Source organism: Bubalus kerabau, chromosome 4 (assembly GCF_029407905.1).
Source record: "Bubalus kerabau isolate K-KA32 ecotype Philippines breed swamp buffalo chromosome 4, PCC_UOA_SB_1v2, whole genome shotgun sequence".
NCBI classification, from domain to species: Eukaryota; Metazoa; Chordata; class Mammalia; order Artiodactyla; family Bovidae; genus Bubalus; species Bubalus kerabau.
Window position 1 is genome coordinate 35456347 of NC_073627.1, and position 18020 is coordinate 35474366.

An 18020-nucleotide genomic window follows, 5' to 3' on the forward strand; every position below is an offset into this window, starting at 1 on the left:
TGTGCCCTACATACTTGAGCCACCTTGACCTGTTTTTCTTTTTTTGGATTCTCCTCAATCTGGGAAGATTGCTGGGCGCCACCTGAGATCCACCTTCCCCACGCCATGGCCTGGGACTCTCAAGCCAATGATCTGGGACTGAGAGCTCATCTCATTTGTCTCCCAGATCTCAGGGATCACCGCCCTTCATTTCCTGACATCTGCATCTTGAAACAGTTGTTTTGTATATTTTGCCTGTGGTTTTGTGTATTGTTTTGTTTTCTCTTTGTTTGGGGCCAGAAGTAAATCTGCTCCCTGTCAGCCCCTCTTGTCCAGAAGCAGAAGTCTAACTCTATTTTGAACTCCTTTTTCACAGTGAAAGTATCTAGCACGTGAAGTCCTGGTCCTCCTGAATCACTTTAATTCCATGGTATCTCACCCGTTACCATGTCTGAAGCAAAGTGAAGAAGCTGAGAACAGTGCACCCTTGCACGTAGCCCAGCTGTTCATTTGCAGTGATTTACTTTTCAGGATTCATGGTTCCTGAAAGGAATGTCTTGATAGCTAATACTCATGAAATTTCTGGGCATTGTTGCCTTTTTTTTTTTTTTTTTTTTTTTGCCAAGAAAAGCTGTTTTCGGTCAAGAGAAGTATCTCTGCCACTGACAAGGTGCCTCATTCAGAGATCGCTGTGGGCTGGGTGTGAGAGGATGCCGCATGTAAGTGTTTGTGTTGAGTCTCCCACACTGAGAGCATCCTCGCTAAGATGCCCACCCTTTGGAAGCCGGCTGGCCTTTGGGGTTTGTGGGGTGGGAATGGGGAGTGAAGGAATGGAGGAGAGGGGCACTTACTACAGCTCTGAATGTTTTTCTGCTCTTCCCTTTGTGTTTTGAAATACTCTATCCTTTCTTGCTTTCCGAGCAAGTTGCCTTTTCAAGGATGAGTGCAAAAACAGAAGTTCTCTTTACATGAAACCCTCATTACTCTTTTCTCTGCCTCAAGAACCTTGGTGATATGTGTGCTGAGATTGCCATGGCCATGCTTCCTGGCTAGGTCCTGCACTACAGAACCACGAAGGGTCATTTCTAACTTTGCCTGTGGCATCTGTTAGCCTTTCTGTACTTGCGTTGACCTTTAGAAAACACTTGGAAAATCATCCTAAAATAACAGGTTTCTGGTGGAGCTTAGACTCAAGGCAATGAATGCCTTCCTTTCCTGATCTGGAGGCTAAGCCTCCTTACTGCCAGTTAGATGGCCTCAGTTTCTATGCTTCCTATGCTATAATTTGAAGCACAAATGGGCATTTGGCAGAAGATGGGTGAGGTGATCCAGTTAGTAACTGGATCATTCCTGGTGGTCCAGAGGTTAGGACTCGGTGCTTTCACTGCCAGGGTCCAAGTTCCATCCCTGGTTGGGGAACTAAGACCCCTCAAGTTACGTGGCACAGCACCCCTACCCCATGCCCATCGCCCCCAAATCCCTGAGATAAAACAAGGGAAACTGCCTTTTTGGTCGGTAAAGACCTTTGTCTCTGAGTCAGATGGTGGATGGTGGACCTGGAAGGACCTGGAAGAAGGTGTATCACTTAGCCTCTCCCCAGGAGGTCTTTGTTGCTGGGGCTTTTAATTAGCTCCAACTCTCCTTTACCATAGTCTATAGATGTTGTTTCTAGATTCTAGCAGAAGACTGTGGATTAGTTATGGGTTTCTGTGTTTTTAGGTCTTGTAAGTATTTCCATTGAAACAGTGGTGGGGAAAGTGACTGGCAGGGCTGTGGTGTACCTTGGCATCATCCGAGTGGCTCATCTTTGAACCCCTGGATTCATAACATCATAGACAGCTCTCTTTCAAGATACCCTTTCTTACAGCTGCCACCTAGACCAAGATTCCTTCCCCTAAAATCTTAAAACAAAAACATCTGTTCTTAGAATTTGCTCTAAGAGTCTTTCCAATGTAGTGATTAACTTTACCCAGCTTGACCTCATCTTCTGCTCATTCGTTCCTTATTTCCCCTTCTCCAGGGAAAGTTCCTGTATGTCAGATGTGGGAGTTTCCATCGCTTCTCTCTGGGCACTGGACAACACAGCCTCAGCTACTTTTTCTGCTACCTAAACTCAGAGGGCTGGCTAGTGTTGACCAAAAGTCACTCCATATATATGTAGCAGAGACTATCTTTATTTCTTCTACAGATCTAGAGGGCCCTCTGTGGTCATTCCTTGGTTTAAACACATTGATCAAATACTTGATCTGTTCCACCAGTTGGGCTCAGAAGTGGGGCAAAACCATAGGAAAAGAAGACACAGCCTCAGCCCTTGGGGCTCTTGCCATGTGCTCAGTCAAGGGGCCCAAGATTGCCATTCTTAAGAATGTTCCTTGGTTTTATTTACTTGCTAAAATGTTGGTAACTTTTTGCTGTTGACAGTTTCAAACATATGAAAGTGAGAGAGTAGGCTGCTGATTCCATCCGGCCCAGCAGTAGTTTCAGCAGTTATCAACTCATAGCCCATCTTGTTTCATCTATACGTCTACCCACCTTCCTATCCCCGCAATTATCTCTGAAGCAAATCCTAGACATTATACTATTTCATTGGTGAATATTCCAGAATATATCTCTAAAGCATGTTTGTAAAAGATTCTTGTTGTCCAGTCACTAAATTGTATTGGACTCTTTGCAACCCCATAGACTGCAATATGCCTGGCTTCCCTGACCCTCACTATCTCCTGGAGTTTGACCAAGTTCATATGCATTGAATCGGTGATGTTATCCAACCATCTCATCCTCTGTTGCCCTGTTTCCTCCTGCCCTCAGTCTTTCCCAGCATCAGGGTCTTTTCCAATGAGTCAGCTGTTCGCATCAGGTGGCCCATGTATTGTATCTTCAGCTTCAGCATCAGTTCTTCCAGTGAATATTCTGGGTTGATTTCCTTTAAAATTGACTGGTGTGATCTCCTTGCTGTACAGGGGACTCTTGGGAGTCTTCTTCAGCACCACGGTTTGAAAGCATCAATTCTTTGGTGTGCAGCCTTCTTTATGGTCCAACTCTCACATCTGTACATAACCATTGGAAAAACCATAGCTTTGATTAGACGGGTCTTTATCAGCAAAGTGATGTCTCTCCTTTTTAATACACTATCTAGGTTTGTCATAGCTTTATTCCTTAATATAATCAAATAATCCAGTCAGATTGTTTGATGTTCAGATTTCTCTGATTGTCCAATGATTTTTTTTTTCCTTTTAGGTTGTTCAGTTCAAGATCTGAATATAGTCTGTACATTGCAACTAATTGATATGTCCCCTGAGTTTCTTTAATCAATATATGCGTTTGCCAACTCTTTTTCTTCACAGTTTGTTGACAAAACAAGGGCTTTTGCCCTGTAGTTTCCCACCATCTAGACTTGCTATTCGTTTCCCCATCTACTGTTTAATGTATTCCTCTGTCCTGCATATTTTCTGTAAATTGGTAGTTAGATTTAGTGGTTTGATCAGAGTCATGTCTGTCATTTTTGGCAGCAAAACATTATGATGACCTTCCCTTTATTTTTAATCTGCAGCCACCAGATCATCCTCCCACAATTATATGACATTTAGTTAGAAGATGGGTTTTCTGCGTGTCTTAAGACAGGAAGTGTTCAAACACCTAACCATTCTGAAGGGATTTTTCAAAAAATGATTGTATTAATTTTCTGTTGCTGCAATAATAAATTAGCACAAACTTGATGACTCAACCAACCTAGACAGCATGCTAAAAAGCAAAGACATTACTTTGCCAACAAAGGTCTGTCTAGTCAAAGCTATGGTTTTTTTCAATAGTCATGTATGGATGTGAGGGTTGGACTGTAAAGAAAGCTGAGCACCAAAGAATTGATGCTTTTGAACTGTGGTGTTGGAGAAGACTCTTGAGAGTCCCTTTGGCTGCAAGGAGATCCAACCAGTCAATCCTAAAAGAAATCAGTCCTGAATATTCATTGGAAGAACTGATGCTGAAGCTTAAACTCCAATACTTTGGCTCCATGATGTGAAGAACTGACTCATTGGAAAAGACCCTGGTGTTGGGAAAATTGAAGGTGGGAGGAGAAGGGGATGACAGAAGATGAGATGGTTGGATGGCATCACCAACTCGATGGACAGGAGTTTGAGCAAGCTCTGGGAGTTGGTGATGGACAGGGAAGCCTGGCGTGCTGCAGTCCATGAGGTTGCAAAGAGCCTGACATGACTAAGTGACTAAACTGAACTGATGACTTAAAATACAGATTTATCATCTTATAGTTCTGTAGCTCAGAAGTTCAATACAGATCAAGGTGCTGGCAGGGCTGTGTTCTCTTCTGGAGGCTCCAGGGAAGAATTCATTCCCTTGCCTTTTCCAGCTTCCTGATGCTACCCATATCCCTTGGCTCATGGACCCCTTCTTTGTCTTCAGTGCCAGAACGTTGCATCTCTCTGACCCTTCCTCATAGCTCTCTCTGTCCACAGCTGGGAAAGATTCTGTTTTTAAGGACTCATGTGATTACTTTGGGTCCACTTGGATAATCCAGAATAATCTCCCATCTCAAATCCCTTAACTTTAATCACACCTGCAAAGTTTCTTTTGCCCTGTAAGGTCATATATTCACAGGTTCCTGGAATTAGGAGGTGGACATCTTCAGGGGGTAATTATTCTGTGTAGCGCAGAGGTCGTTCCATTTTTTAAAATTAATGGCACCCCACTCCAGCACTCTTGCCTGGAAAATCCCACGGACGGAGGAGCCTGGTGGGCTGCCAGTCCATGGGGTCGCTAAGAGTTGGACACAACTGAGTGACTTCACTTTCACTTTTCACTTTCACGCACTGGAGAAGGAAATGGCAACCCACTCCAGTGTTCTTGCCTGGAGAATCCCAGGGACGGGGGAGCCTATGCAGTCTATGGGATCGCACAGAGTCGGACATGACTGAAGCGACTTAGCAGCAGCAACATTGAATTATGATTAATAGAGTGTGGTGTGTTACAGATGATCTGTTGTGATATAAAGCCTTGGGCTGTACATTGGGTAGAGCAAAGTATAGTAATGAACGGTCATTATGATATAATAGTTTGTGGGGTTCTAGATTAACTCTCTGCATGGGTCTTGATAATTGTTGATATTTTTGAAAATAGCAGCATTTATTTTCCTTGTGTCTAAGATGACTGTACCACCTCCATTTAAGAAATGCAGCTTTAAGACTTGCAGAAGCTCAGGTCATCACCGCCATTATTACTGCATGCACAGCATCTCTGTTATCTGGGCCTTCTGTGTTTCTGAATTATGGGATGAAACTGTACTGTAGCACTTAAACATCCAGAGAAAGTACTAGGTTCTTATAGAAATGATTTGAGTGGAGCAGAATTTTTAGCCCTCTTTCTGTTTCTCATTAGCAAGATAACCTTTAGGTGGTTGAGGCACGTAATGAGTCGAGGTTAAGTGAAAAGAGTGTAATGTAGGTATTTTTCATTCATAATCTGTGTCTATGCTAGGTAAAGCAGCTCCAGGACTTTGATAATTTTTTTTTTTTTCCTAATTGAAGATCATAGAGGAATCTCCTGTTTTCTTCTTATATATTGTTTTACCTTTTAATTCATACTGACACTTGACCCTCAGATGTATATATAGATTATTTGGGAGATGCATTTGGAGTTTTCCAGTAACATCGGTCATCCTATAGCAGCACTAGGTTGATGATAGATTTTTCTTGGAGTCCATCCAAGAGGTTGTTACTGAAGACCAAAAGGACCTCATTATAAAGTGATTTTGCTATAAAATGGTCCCATGGAATGATCCCTAGAGACAGCAGGTCATTTGTATGGTTAAAAAAAAAGCACATCGTGTCAAAAAATGTTACTAAGGGGTCCTTACCACACACCATTAGTTTAAATAAATTCCAGATGAATTAACAAGTTAAGTGTAATGGCTTAATTCCATAAGAAAAGAAAAAAAAATCTAGAAGAAAACCTAGGGAAAACTATGCAAGGAAATGTTAATGTGATCTTGGGCAGAAGGACCTTTGTGATTTCCGCTTTTATAGATGGGCCATCAGGTGAAACAGACGTTTTAAAAACCCCAACAAGTGAAGCCGCGAATGGCAGAGTGCTCGGTGGAAAGAGTCGTTCGACTCAGCCTTGGAGTGTTCTTTCCAGGGCACCTGCGGGCAGAGGAAAAAAGTACAGGGATGGAGGCTGCCTAGAGTTAAGAAAAACAAACTTTAAAGATCTTGAGTAACTTGAGTGCTTTTCTCTTTGAAAATCTTAAAATCCAGAAAAATAACACATTACAACAAGATTTTTTTTGGCCACACGATGTGGCATGCAGGATCTTAGTTCTCCAAGCAGGGATCAAACCCATGGCCCTTGAAGTGGAAGCACAGAGTCTTACTGGACCGCCAGGAAGGTCCCAAAAAATAACATGTTTTTTAAAAGCAAAAATACTCTTTTACTATTGTGTATATTGTTTTGTATTCTAATTTTTTTTTTTTTTTTACTTAATAATGTTATCATGAACTTCTTTTGAAAGTTCATGCCCCAGGAGTGGGTGTGTTGGGAGAAGTGGCTTGCCTTGGGGTGCTGCTGGTTACTGCACACGGAAGGAACTGTCAGCACCCAGAAGCCTGTCCGGAGGGCAGGCTGGAGCCAGGAAGGAAAATTCGTTTGCTCCTGCAGTGTTTCCGCAGTTTCCTCCACTGACAAAGCTGGTGAAGGAAAAATTATTTAAAGGACCCAGATCCATTTTCTCAGAGCAATCAAAATAAGGGAGAACTTGGAGCTAAGAAGCATTAAGTTGAAAAGCAGCAGAGGACCAGTATTTCAAGGAATAGCCTTGTATCAATTGGATTGGCAAAAAAGTTTACTTGGGTTTTTCTGTGCCATCTTGTAGAAAAACCAGAATTAACTTTTTGGCCAACCCAGTACATCATTGCATACCATCCAATGTTTTCTTGCATACATTCCTAGACACAGAATTGGTAGATATGGAAGTTAGCACAGTTCACTCTCTAGAAAGATATATTAGCTATCCCCCCATGACTTGGTACTTAGGAGCTTCTTTGCACTTTACTTAACCCGGCGTGTTAGCAATCTTTTTAATGCTTACAAATCTGATAAGTCAGAAAAAAGCTTCACTATTCTTTGATATCTTTAAAAAATTAGTAGTGATGTTGGAACTTTTATGTCTTTTTCTATTTTATTCTTCTGTGCATTCTCTGTCTGTATCCTTTGCCCATTTAAAAAAAAAAAGAGGAAGATTGTCTTATTGATTTCTACATGCTCTTTATTATCAGAAAGTATAAACATTTATGTAGTCAAATCTTACTTATTTATAATATTTAAAATTTAATTCATCTGGAAATTATTTTCATTTAAGTTCTGAAGTGTAGGTATTTAACTTTTTTCTTTGTTTTGTTCCAATACTGTTAACTATTTTCTCTTTTTTTCTGACTGATTTCAAATGTTACTTTGATTATGTATTGAATTGTGTTCCATGCCTGGGTCTGTTTCTGGACCTAAATTGTTTTCCTTAGGTTTTTAGTGAGTTAACTGCCTTACTTTTTCTTTCAGAACAGGACGCAGGCCTCGATGCCCTTTCCTCAATCATAAGTCGCCAGAAACAAATGGGGCAGGAAATTGGGAACGAACTGGATGAGCAAAACGGTAAGAACGTGTCCGACATTGATTAGATTTGCCACTGAGTACTAGTGCTGAAGGCTTGACTATTTGTTAGATGACTCTGATATTACAGAGCACCGAAAGTAGTTTAACGTCTGTGGATTATTATAGTTTAATGCGATTGAGGGTGGTCTGCGGCCGATTTAGATTGTAGTTACTAAACACTAGGTTAAGAAACTTAATAAAAAATCTCCAGTTTTTGAAGCTGCTTTGAAAAGTGCTTTGTTCTGTGATCGAGTTATCCCCTGGGCCCTCGTTATGTGGTCACGGAGTGAGGTGGCTCAGTGCTTTTTGAGGACGCAGGGTCAGGGCACATGGAGCCTACAGGGACATGTCCTCTGCACACCCAGAGAGTTGGCTCCTCTTCCATCATAAATATCAGGCTGGGGGACAAAAAAGTTGTACGTGAAGCTTTTTTATTTCAGGGCTTGATGTGATGAACCTGGCAAGAGAAAGATCAGTTTTCAAACCCACAAGCAAGATGGCTTGGGAGAAATTAAGCATTAAGTTAGGAGCCTACCCGGCAGGCTCTGGAGCTTAAAGTGTGTGGCTGAGGGTACAGGGGCTGGAATGGAAGATGCAGCAGTAGGATTATGTGGGGAAAAGGGAACAGAGGCAGGGGACTGATGGCACTTTTACTGAGTGGTCTTGGTCAGGGGAATGGGGGAGGGGGAAGTCACTGGTTTGGAGCGGAGGTCCTAAGTCCAGTGTGGACACATTCAGCGAGAGATGCCACTGAGAAATCTGAGTCACAGCATCTAGTGGACAGTGGCGGATAAGGTACCAGAGCTCAGCAAGAGGACAGGACCACAGGGAAGAGAAGAGAAGTGAGAAGCTTCAGTGTAGAGGCGATGGGTAGAAGCAAAAGAATAGTTGCGTTTCAGTGAGGCTGGTGTTGATCAAAGGCCTCTGCTGGGTGCTAAGCCCTTCATTCTGCACCATTTCATTTAATCAGCACAGCATCGTGAAGGCGACATTATCACTGTTTGTCAGAGACGAAGCCCAGAGTGGCCGAGGCGCCCCGTTACGTCACCTCACTTGTCAGGAACAGACATGAAATTTCACTCCAGCTTCCTCTCTAAGGAAGACAAAGTAAGGAGAGAAAAGCAAAAGGCTCTAAGGTGCTAGCTTGTGGTCATAGTGTCGTGGAGGCTCACGGTGGAATAGCTTTCAAGAAAGGTTACCCCGTATGGAGCCCTGGGAGTCGGTGGTTGCTTGCTCCAAATGGGGGCTGCACCTGTCAGACTGTATAAGCTCCACTTCTCGTCATCTCTCTAAGCAGTGAGTTCATTTGTTGCTATAGTACTATTCCATTTATCTATCATAAATGAACAAATAAGTTAATTCCATTTGTCTGCCATTGGTCATAAATAAATAGGTCAGCAAAGCAAATGGAGAAGTCCTCTAGCATTATCATCCTAGCATTAGTCACGGTCATGTCCGACTCTTTGCAGCCCCCATGGGCTGTAGCCTGCCAGGCTCCTCTGTCCATGCAATTCTCCAGGCAAGCATACTGGAGTGGGTAGCCAGTCCCTTCTTCAGGGGATATTCCCCAGGGATGGAACCTGGGTCTCCTGTACTACGGGCAGATTCTTTACTGTCTGAGCCACCAGGAAAGCCCTCATCCTACTATACCAGTAGAGGTTCTTAATGCTTTAAGCACAGAGGGGAGGACAGTTCAGTCCTTTGCCAATGGTGCTGACATGCACGTACTAATTCATGTATTTGCATTTAACTCAATTACTGGCCAGTTCCTTCCTTGAAAGATAGTATTTGTAAGAAAATTGGCTCTGTAGAAAGTCTGCTTATCATAGGTATAACTTTTCTTTATCCCAAGGAAGTTTAGCTTGCTCACTGGGTCAGAAAGAACACTGGCCACATGCTAATAAAGCATGTCCATCCTGTGATGTGCTCGGATAAGCCGTGTCCAATAACCATGGTCCATGGTCAAGCTGGTTGGTGCCTACCTTAGTGAGGTTGACTTACTGACTTCCCAGATGAAATTGCCATGTATTTTCTTTTTTAAAAAATTTTATTTATTTATTTTTGGCTGTCTTGGGTCTTTGTTGCTTTGTGGGCTTTTTCTCTAATTGTGACAGCCAAGGGCTCCTCGATAGTTGCAGTGCATGGGCTTCTCGTTGTCGTGGCTTCCTGAATTGGCAAGCAGAGTCTTAACCACTCAGCCATCAGGGAAGCCCACCAGGCATGTCCGAATCTTATGTTTCCTCCTGTTCAGTAGTTGTCGTGCTTTGCTGTATATTAGAATCATCTGAGAACCTTCTAAACCTTCAAAGCCCAGGCCATACCCAAATTGGTTTTCTGTTGTTGCTATAACACATCGCTACAGACTCCATGGCTTTAAGCAATGCAAACTCCTTATCTTATGGTTCTGGAGATCATAAGTCTGCCATGCTCTCCCTAGAGGAGGTGTTGGCAGGGCTGTACTCCTTCCTGGAGGCTCTAGGGGAGAATTCGTTTCCTTGCCTTTTCCAGTGTCTGGAGGCTGTCTGCATTCCTTGGGTGTGGCCCCCTTCTCCATCTTCAAAGCCAGCAATGTGGACTGAGTTCTTCTCACATTGCATCACTCTGACCTCTAACGCCTGCCCCTCTCTTCCTCTTTTAAGGGCCTTTGTGATGACACTGGGCCTATCCAGATAATCCAGAAGGGTTTCATAGTTAAAGCCAACCTTAATCCATCTGCAACCTTGATGCCCCTTAGCCGTGTAACCTAACATTCTCAGATTTGGGGACCTAGATGTCTTTAGGGGGCTGCTGTCTGCCCAGCACGATACCTGATGCCAGTTAAGGCAGAATCTCTAGGACGAGACCTAAGCAGGAGTACTTTGTAAAGCTCCACAGATGGTTTCAACAGGCTGCCAGGTTTGGGAACCAGTGCTCCTGTTGAATGGGGTTTCCCAGGTGGCTCAGTGGTGAAGAGTCCGCCTACCAATGCAGGAGATACAGGTTCGATCCCTGGGTCGGGAAGGTCTCTTGGAGAAGAAAATGGCAACCCACTCCAGTACTCTTGCCTGGAGAATCCCATGGACAGAGGAGCCTGGCGGGTTACAGTCCACAGGGTCAAAGTCAGACAGAGCTGAGGACAAGCACAAGCCCTTGTTGAATATGCTGAGAGAATGTGTCTTGTACTGTACTTTTTTCCTTGTATGCTCACATGACAGATATAAAGCCCGCATGTGTACAGACCATTCACATGGTTACATGTTACATGTTTGCTGTCCTGGTCGCACAGACTGTCTTCCCATTGCACTGCTTTACCCGCATCCCTCTCATCTCTTCCTCTGCACCTCCACAGTCCTCATCTCCGCCCCAGGCCCAGATACATACATGTGTACATGGACAAACATGAGGTATTTTCCCACAAGTTGCCAAAACAAGCTGGGTTTTTCTCTGCGGTGGCCTCCCACTGAGCCTGCAGCCATGCTGGTGGTTTTCCGATGTGCACGCTCGCCCCTCAGAAATAGGGCAGAGTCAGCCATTCTCCTTCAGAGGAATGGAGAGGCTCCCTGAGGGTAAAAGGTGATACCCCTGCTAGGACCGTGGTCAGTCTTTGTTCCTTTTGCCACAGTCAAGGCCACTCTGCAGTTGAGGTGTTGAGCACAGGGGTGCTGCCCCATCTGGGGTTTTACTGTGACCCGTGTGTGTCACGAGGCATCTGGGACCCTGGAGAAGGTTACCACTTTTGGTTGTAAATATCTCTCCGTGGTTTATGGGTCTACTGAATTGTTCTTTTGGTTTTCACTGAATGAGCGAAATAATAGGCTAAGATCATGGCCAGCCGGGCCAGGCTGGAGTCGGGTATCCGACCCTTAACTAAGAAAATACACGGTACTGAGAACATAACCACAAAGCTGAAGGGCTGGATCGTCATCACTGCAGGAATTAAGATTCCAGTCTCCTCATAGAGTTCAAAAGGGCCTGACCCACGCCAGTAATTATACCCTGTTCACATGCCAGGGACCCAGCCTAATGAGGAAGGGGACTGGCGGTTCAGTGACGAGGCGGGTGGTGGGAGACCTGGATGTCTGGTGGGTGTGGGCACTGGCAGCTGGCGAAGGTGAGGGGATGCAGGAGAGAGAGGGGCGGAGGCCTGAGGTCACCAGGGAGACCCCCACGAGGGACCAGGTCACAATGAACCGCGTGGACGACCCAGGGGAAGAGGGCTCGTGCTAGGCTGACTCCCCAGATGCTGTTCCAAGGTGAAGCTGCAAAAAAGTCTTACAGAAAAATCCTTTAAAGTTCACGCTCAAATTAAAGTTCGTGTTCAAGAGCACAGGGCCTTTTCAAAGAAACACTAAAACAAGAAAATGAACGGGACTGACTTGACTAAAGCGGGTATTTCAGATACCCGGTTTGGCCGTTGGCCAAGCTTTGAAGCCAGCGCCCAGAAGAACCCCAGAAACCCAGTTCCAAGAGAGGGAACAGCACCAAGAACAGGCTGTGTCACCAACCTCTGCCAGCAGATTCATTTTGATGTTCAAATATGCCAGCTTCAGCCAGCCCTTTTGATGTTTCTCCATCAACCTTTGAGCACTTCCTTGCCTTTTGGAAGAAACCACGGTGACAAGGAAGGTGACTTGTCTCTGTTGGCAGCCTCAGTACTGGGGTTGAGGAGACCAGGGTGTGCTTTGAGAGAAGACCTAGACAAAATGCTGAAAGATTTCATGTACATATCAGTGAATTACCATCTCATTCATTAAGAGATTTGTGAGTTCCACAGGCTCAGAGACTCATAGGATGGAGAGGCATTTCTGAGGTCACTCCCTTCCCCCATCCCCTGCCATCTTTTCGTCTTTGGGAAGAATTCCACTCGGTCACCCTTGTCTGTTATCATTGGTGCTTCCCTCTGGCGCCCCCGGAGGCGTCGTAAGCTCTCTGGCCACACAGAAGCGGCACGTTCATACGTTGCTTGTTTCTGCTGACTGGCTCCATAATCTGCCTGTACCTATGAAATCATTTATTTTCTATTTCGTAAAAGTTTATCAAATAAACTTTTTATTAACCTAACAAGAAAAGGCCTCATTAAACCTGGTAAGATCTGTGCAGAGTGATACTTTTCCTTCCGTAGTACATCCTCCGTCCATTCAGCAAGCACTGAGGGCCGACTGTGTGTGCTCAGCTCTGTGCTAGAACCCGCCACGTCCATCAGGTGTCGGGAGACTTGGCTTCTGCCCTCAGGGAGCTTCTGCTCTGGAGGGGGAGGCAGAGGTTAGACAGACAACTGCACAGACGCCCAGCTGTAGACGGTGGTAGTGACGTCCCCGGGCGCCTTGAGAACACATAGCAGAGGAGACTGACACAGTTTAGCACTGAGAAAGCCTGCCCTCGAGGAAATAATACCTGTGCTGGGATTTACAGGGAAGACCGCTGCTGTCTCACTGTGACTATATATTTTTTCCTTTTCCCTTGTATTTCTTACGATTTTTGCTTTATGTATCTTTGTTTCTTTGTTGTTAAGGTGTCTAATGGTTTATGATGTCTATCTTCTTTGTGAAGTGTACCTTCTATCATTAAAAAAAGTAATACTAAAAAATAAAGGGAAGACCATTTCCAACAGCAGGAACAGCATATGCAAAAAGCCCTTTCATGGAAAGAAGGGTAACACGGGTGAGAAACGAGGGCAAAAGCCTGCTGATCCCAGAGTCCAGGGAGCCCAGGGAAATGTTAGAACAGTGAGCAGGGGAAGGCGGAAATCAGAGTAGTTTTTCTGTGATTAACATTTTATTCGCAGTTGTTGTTTAGTTGCTAGGTGTGTCCGACTGTTTTGCAACCCCATGGACTGTAGCCTGCCAGGCTGCTCTGTCCATAGGATTCCCCAGGCAAGATTACTGGAGTGGGTTGCCATTTCCTTCTCCAGGGGAATCTTCCCAACCCAAGGATCGAATCCGCGTCTCCTGCATCGTCAGGCGGATTCTTTACTAATGAGCCATGTGGAACGGTACAGGTTGTCAAAAATGGTAGACTGAGCTGACGGGAAGCCCCTCACTCCCTTCCCGAAACACATGAAAATATTAGATAAGACATTTTAAAAACTGATTTATGCTTCTTAACTGAGCTTGAACGCAAGAGTTTCTCCAGGTGTCAGAAAGGAGAGCGCTGCCCCACAGCAGTGAGTGCAGTGGACGCCCCATGGCCCTCAGAGATAATTGAATGGATGTACACCCTAGGGAAAACTCTGAAAGAGATGGGGATACCAGGCCACCTGACCTGCCTCTTGACAAATTTGTGTGCAGGTCAGGAAGGAACAGTTAGAACTGGACCTGGAACAACAGACTGGTTCCAAATAGGAAAGGGAGTACGTCAAGGCTGTATATTGTCACCCTGCTTATTTAACTTATATGCAGAGTACATCATGAGAAACGCTGGACTGGAAGAAGCACAAGCTGGAATCAAGATCGCCGGGAGAAATATCAATAACCTCAGATATGCAGATGACACCACCCTTATGGCAGAAAGTGAAGAGGAACTAAAAAGTCTCTTGATGAAGGTGAAAGAGGAGAGTAAAAAAGTTGGCTTAAAGCTCAACATTCAGAAAACGAAGATCATGGCATCTGGTCCCATCACTTCATGGGAAATAGATGGGGAAACAGTGGAAACAGTGTCAGACTTTATTTTTTGGGGCTCCAAAATCACTGCAGATGGTGACTGCAGCCATGAAATTAAAAGACGCTTACTCCTTGGAAGGAAAGTTATGATCAACCTAGATAGCATATTGAAAAGCAGAGACAGTACTTTGCCAACAAAGGTCCATCTAGTCAAGGCTATGGTTTTTCCAGTAGTCATGTATGGATGTGAGAGTTGGACTGTGAAGAAAGCTAAACGCCGAAGAATTGATGCTTTTGAAGTGTGGTGTTGGAGAAGACTCTTGAGAGTCCCTTGGACTGCAAGGAGATCCAACCAGTCCATTCTGAAGGAGATCAGCCCTGGGATTTCTTTGGAGGGAATGATGCTGAAGCTGAAACTCCAGTACTTTGGCCACCTCATGTGAAGAGTTGACTCATTGGAAAAGACTCTGATGCTGGGAGGGATTGGGGGCAGGAGGAGAAGGGGACTACAGAGGATGAGATGGCTGGATGGCATCACTGAATCGATGGACGTGAGTCTGAGTGAACTCCGGGAGTTGGTGATGGACAGGGAGGCCTGGCGTGCTGTGATTCATGGGGTCGCAAAGAGTCGGACACGACTGAGCGACTGAACTGAACTGAACTGACACCCTAGGGACTAGTGTTTTAGTATCCATGCAGAGATTAGAGCTGGGCTATAGTCCCTGGCATTGTGAGGGACTGAAAGCAGGCTCTGCATGCAAAGCCAGGAGCTGAGAAATGACCACTTTATGGGAAAACGAATCTCCCCTACCCCCACCCAAGAATGAGATACTCAGTGAGGCCACCCACCTTGGGCCACAGCCTGTCTTACATTTTTAACATGTAGGCTTCAGTTTACGTTTTTCTAACAAAGTCTAAAGCAAATATACCTCTCTGAATAAATCCAGATTAGAATTATTAAACTTTCCTTCAGACACCTCCTCTTTCATGTTTTAAACTGAAGTCCTCTTTTATTTTCTACTGACTATTTAGATTAACCAACATGTTTTTACTGATTTCTATTTCTACTCTCTTTTCTGTTACTCAGCTGTAAGTTTTAATACTCATGATTGTACGTTTTTAAGATTGTAAAGTCCTTTAAACCTTTGAATGGTACCCATCAGAACTTTGCATCTTCCTTCTGCTTTTTGCAGTGTTTCTGAGTCCTCCAGGTACGTTTTGGTTTGTTCATCTCCGTCTTAATGCTGTTACAGGCTGAATTATGTCTTCTCAACATTTACAGATTGAAAGTCCTGACTCCCAGAACCTCAGAATCTGATTGTATTTGGAATTAGAGTCTTGCTTTCATTCTTTTTTTAACTTTTTATTTAATATTGGAGTATAGCTGGTCAACAACGTTGTGATAGTTTCAGGTGGACAGCAAAGGGATTCAGCCATGCATATACATGTAACCATTCTCCCCCAAGCTCCCCTCCCATCCAGGCTGCCACATAACATTGAGCAGAGTTCCCTGTGCCGTAAAGTAGGTCCTTGTTGGTTATCCATTTTAAATACAGCTGTGGGTACATGACCATCCCAAACTCCCTAACTATCCCTTCATCCCATCCTCCCCCAACCACAACCATAAGTTTGTCCTCTAAGTCTGTGAGTCCGTCTCTGTTTTGTAAATCAGTTCATTTGTATCATGGAAATGGGTGTTTAAAGAGGTGATTGAGTTAAAATGAGGTCATTGGGTTGGGCCCTATCCTATATAATTGGTGTCCTTATAAGTAGAGGAAATTAGGGCATGGATGGGAGACTACGTGAGGACACAGAGAGAAGACGGCTGACTGCAGGTCGAGGAGAGAGGCCTCATCAGAAGCCAGTTCTGCTGACACCTTGATCTCCTACTTCTAGCCTCTAGGATTGTGAGAAAATAAACGTCTGTTGTTGAAGCCCTCAGGCTTGGACTTTGTTAAGGCGGGTCCATGAGTCAAGGACCATGCTGATGAGTAGCACACCAGGCTCCTCTGTCCTTCACTCTCTCCCTGAGTTTGCTCAAATTCATTTCCTATAAGTCAGTGATGCTATCTAACCATCTCATCCCCTGCTGCCCCCTTCTTTTGCCTTCAGTCTTTCCAAGCATCAGGATCTTTTCCAGTGAGTCAGCTCTTCACATCAGGTGGCCAAAGTACTGGAGCTTCCATTTCAGCATCAGTCCTTCCAATGCGTATTCAGGGTTGCTTTCCTTTAGGATGGACTGATTGGATCTCCTTGCAGTCCAAGGGACTCTCAAGAGTGTTCTCCAGCACCACAGTTCAAAAGCATCATTTCTTCTGTACTCAGCCTTCTTTATGGTCCAGCTCTCACATCCATACATGACTACTGGAAAGACCGTAGCTTTGATTATGCGAACCTTGCATAAGCAAAGTGATGTCTCTGCTTTTTAATACAATGTCTAGGTTTATCGTAGCTTCCCTTCCAAGGAGCATGTCTTTTAATTTTGTGGCTGCAGTCACTGTCCTCAGTGATTTTGGACCCTAGGAAGGTAAAATCTGTCACTGCTTTTCCCCCTTCTGTTTGCCATGAAGCGATGGGACCAGATGCCATGATCTTAGTTTTGGTAGGTTTGTTTACCCCCAAACCTTCTTTCTTGAGTGTCCTCTCTGTGGGCAGGCAGGGGTACCAGCAGGCACCTTCCCTGCAGTCTGACGTGGACACAGCAGATTCAGGACCTCTGGCTGCAACCCTGACCCCCACATCACTAAGGGAAGGAAAACTTTAACCTCAGGGTGACATTCTTGTATGTGTTTATTTCTTTTCACTTCTGTCTATCTTAGAGGCTCCTGTTCAACTCACTCTGAGCCTGAACCCCCAACACTGTGGGCTCCCCAGGCAAACCCTCCTCTCCAGAGAGCGTGGTCCGGGCGCTCCAGCTGGTGGCCACTGCTGCAGACTCCAGGCTCCACCAAACAGGGTGGAGGCCCGCCCTGCTCAGCTGCTCTCTAGACAGCCCTGCCCTCAGATGCCCCGTCCCTGCCTCCCGGCCTCTTCTCTGTAGGCCTTTCTTCGGCTCCCAATAGCTATTGACGGCAAGCTTGGAGCTTCTCCAGGGTTCTATCAGAAAGAAAGAGCTCCTATCTGTAGCTCTGATCATGTATTTCAAGCTGTTGCCCACCCACCCTCACCGCCCCCCACCCTCACCACCCCCCACCCCCGGTTTTGGTTTATTTGTCAATATAGTCCCAACTATCTTCTTCTTTTTTTTTTTTTTTTAAAGAAAGCCTTTCAAATGACTTATTCACTGACAGCATTTCTTCGTGTTTTCAGGGCCACCATGGATTGATTCTCTCAAAAAATATTTTTACTGGCCTTTCATTGTGCCCGTGGGAAGGAAGGGGACAGCCCTGTGTGCTGGCTCTTCTGTCCTGAGCTCAGAGTCTTGCTCTTATATTTTGGACAAAGTCTCAGTATCTATAGACATCATTTTCCTGAAACAGCTAGTGTTGTGGAAGCTCTGGTTAAACAAGTTTTCAAATACAGTCTGTGAAAGTTGTTTTCTGGGGCTTCTGTGATTGGAGTGATACTTCCAAGTTCTGTCAGTCAGTCTGTTGACAGACGGATTTGCTCAGAGATAAGACACTTAGAGATATGGATGGAAAGAGATTATTTTCCATGTACTTAGGGCTTCCCTGGCGGCTCAGATGATAAAGAATCTGCCCACAATACAGGAGACCCAGGTTGGTTTAGTCCGTGGGTCAGGAAGATCTCCTGCAGAAGGGAATGGCAGCCCACTCCAGTATTCTTGCCTGGAGAATCCCATGGACAGAG

At 44.8% G+C, this 18020-nt stretch overlaps 1 protein-coding gene across 16 annotated transcripts in view; it reads left to right on the forward strand.

Annotated features, from left to right (window-relative positions):
• Positions 1-18020, forward strand: part of STX8 (syntaxin 8) — a 209172-nt gene that overhangs the window by 55529 nt on the left and 135623 nt on the right. For 15 of the 16 annotated variants that reach the window (XR_008713070.1, XR_008713069.1, XM_055576550.1 and 12 more), the window contains one exon: positions 7540-7632. Coding sequence is in view for 14 of the 16 variants with exons in the window: in XM_055576550.1 (XP_055432525.1) it covers positions 7540-7632 (93 nt within the window). In the remaining 2 variants the exon portion in view is untranslated. Of the gene's footprint in view, positions 1-7539; positions 7633-8602; positions 9047-18020 lie in introns of those variants that run through there. The other variant, XM_055576552.1, reaches the window with a different exon arrangement.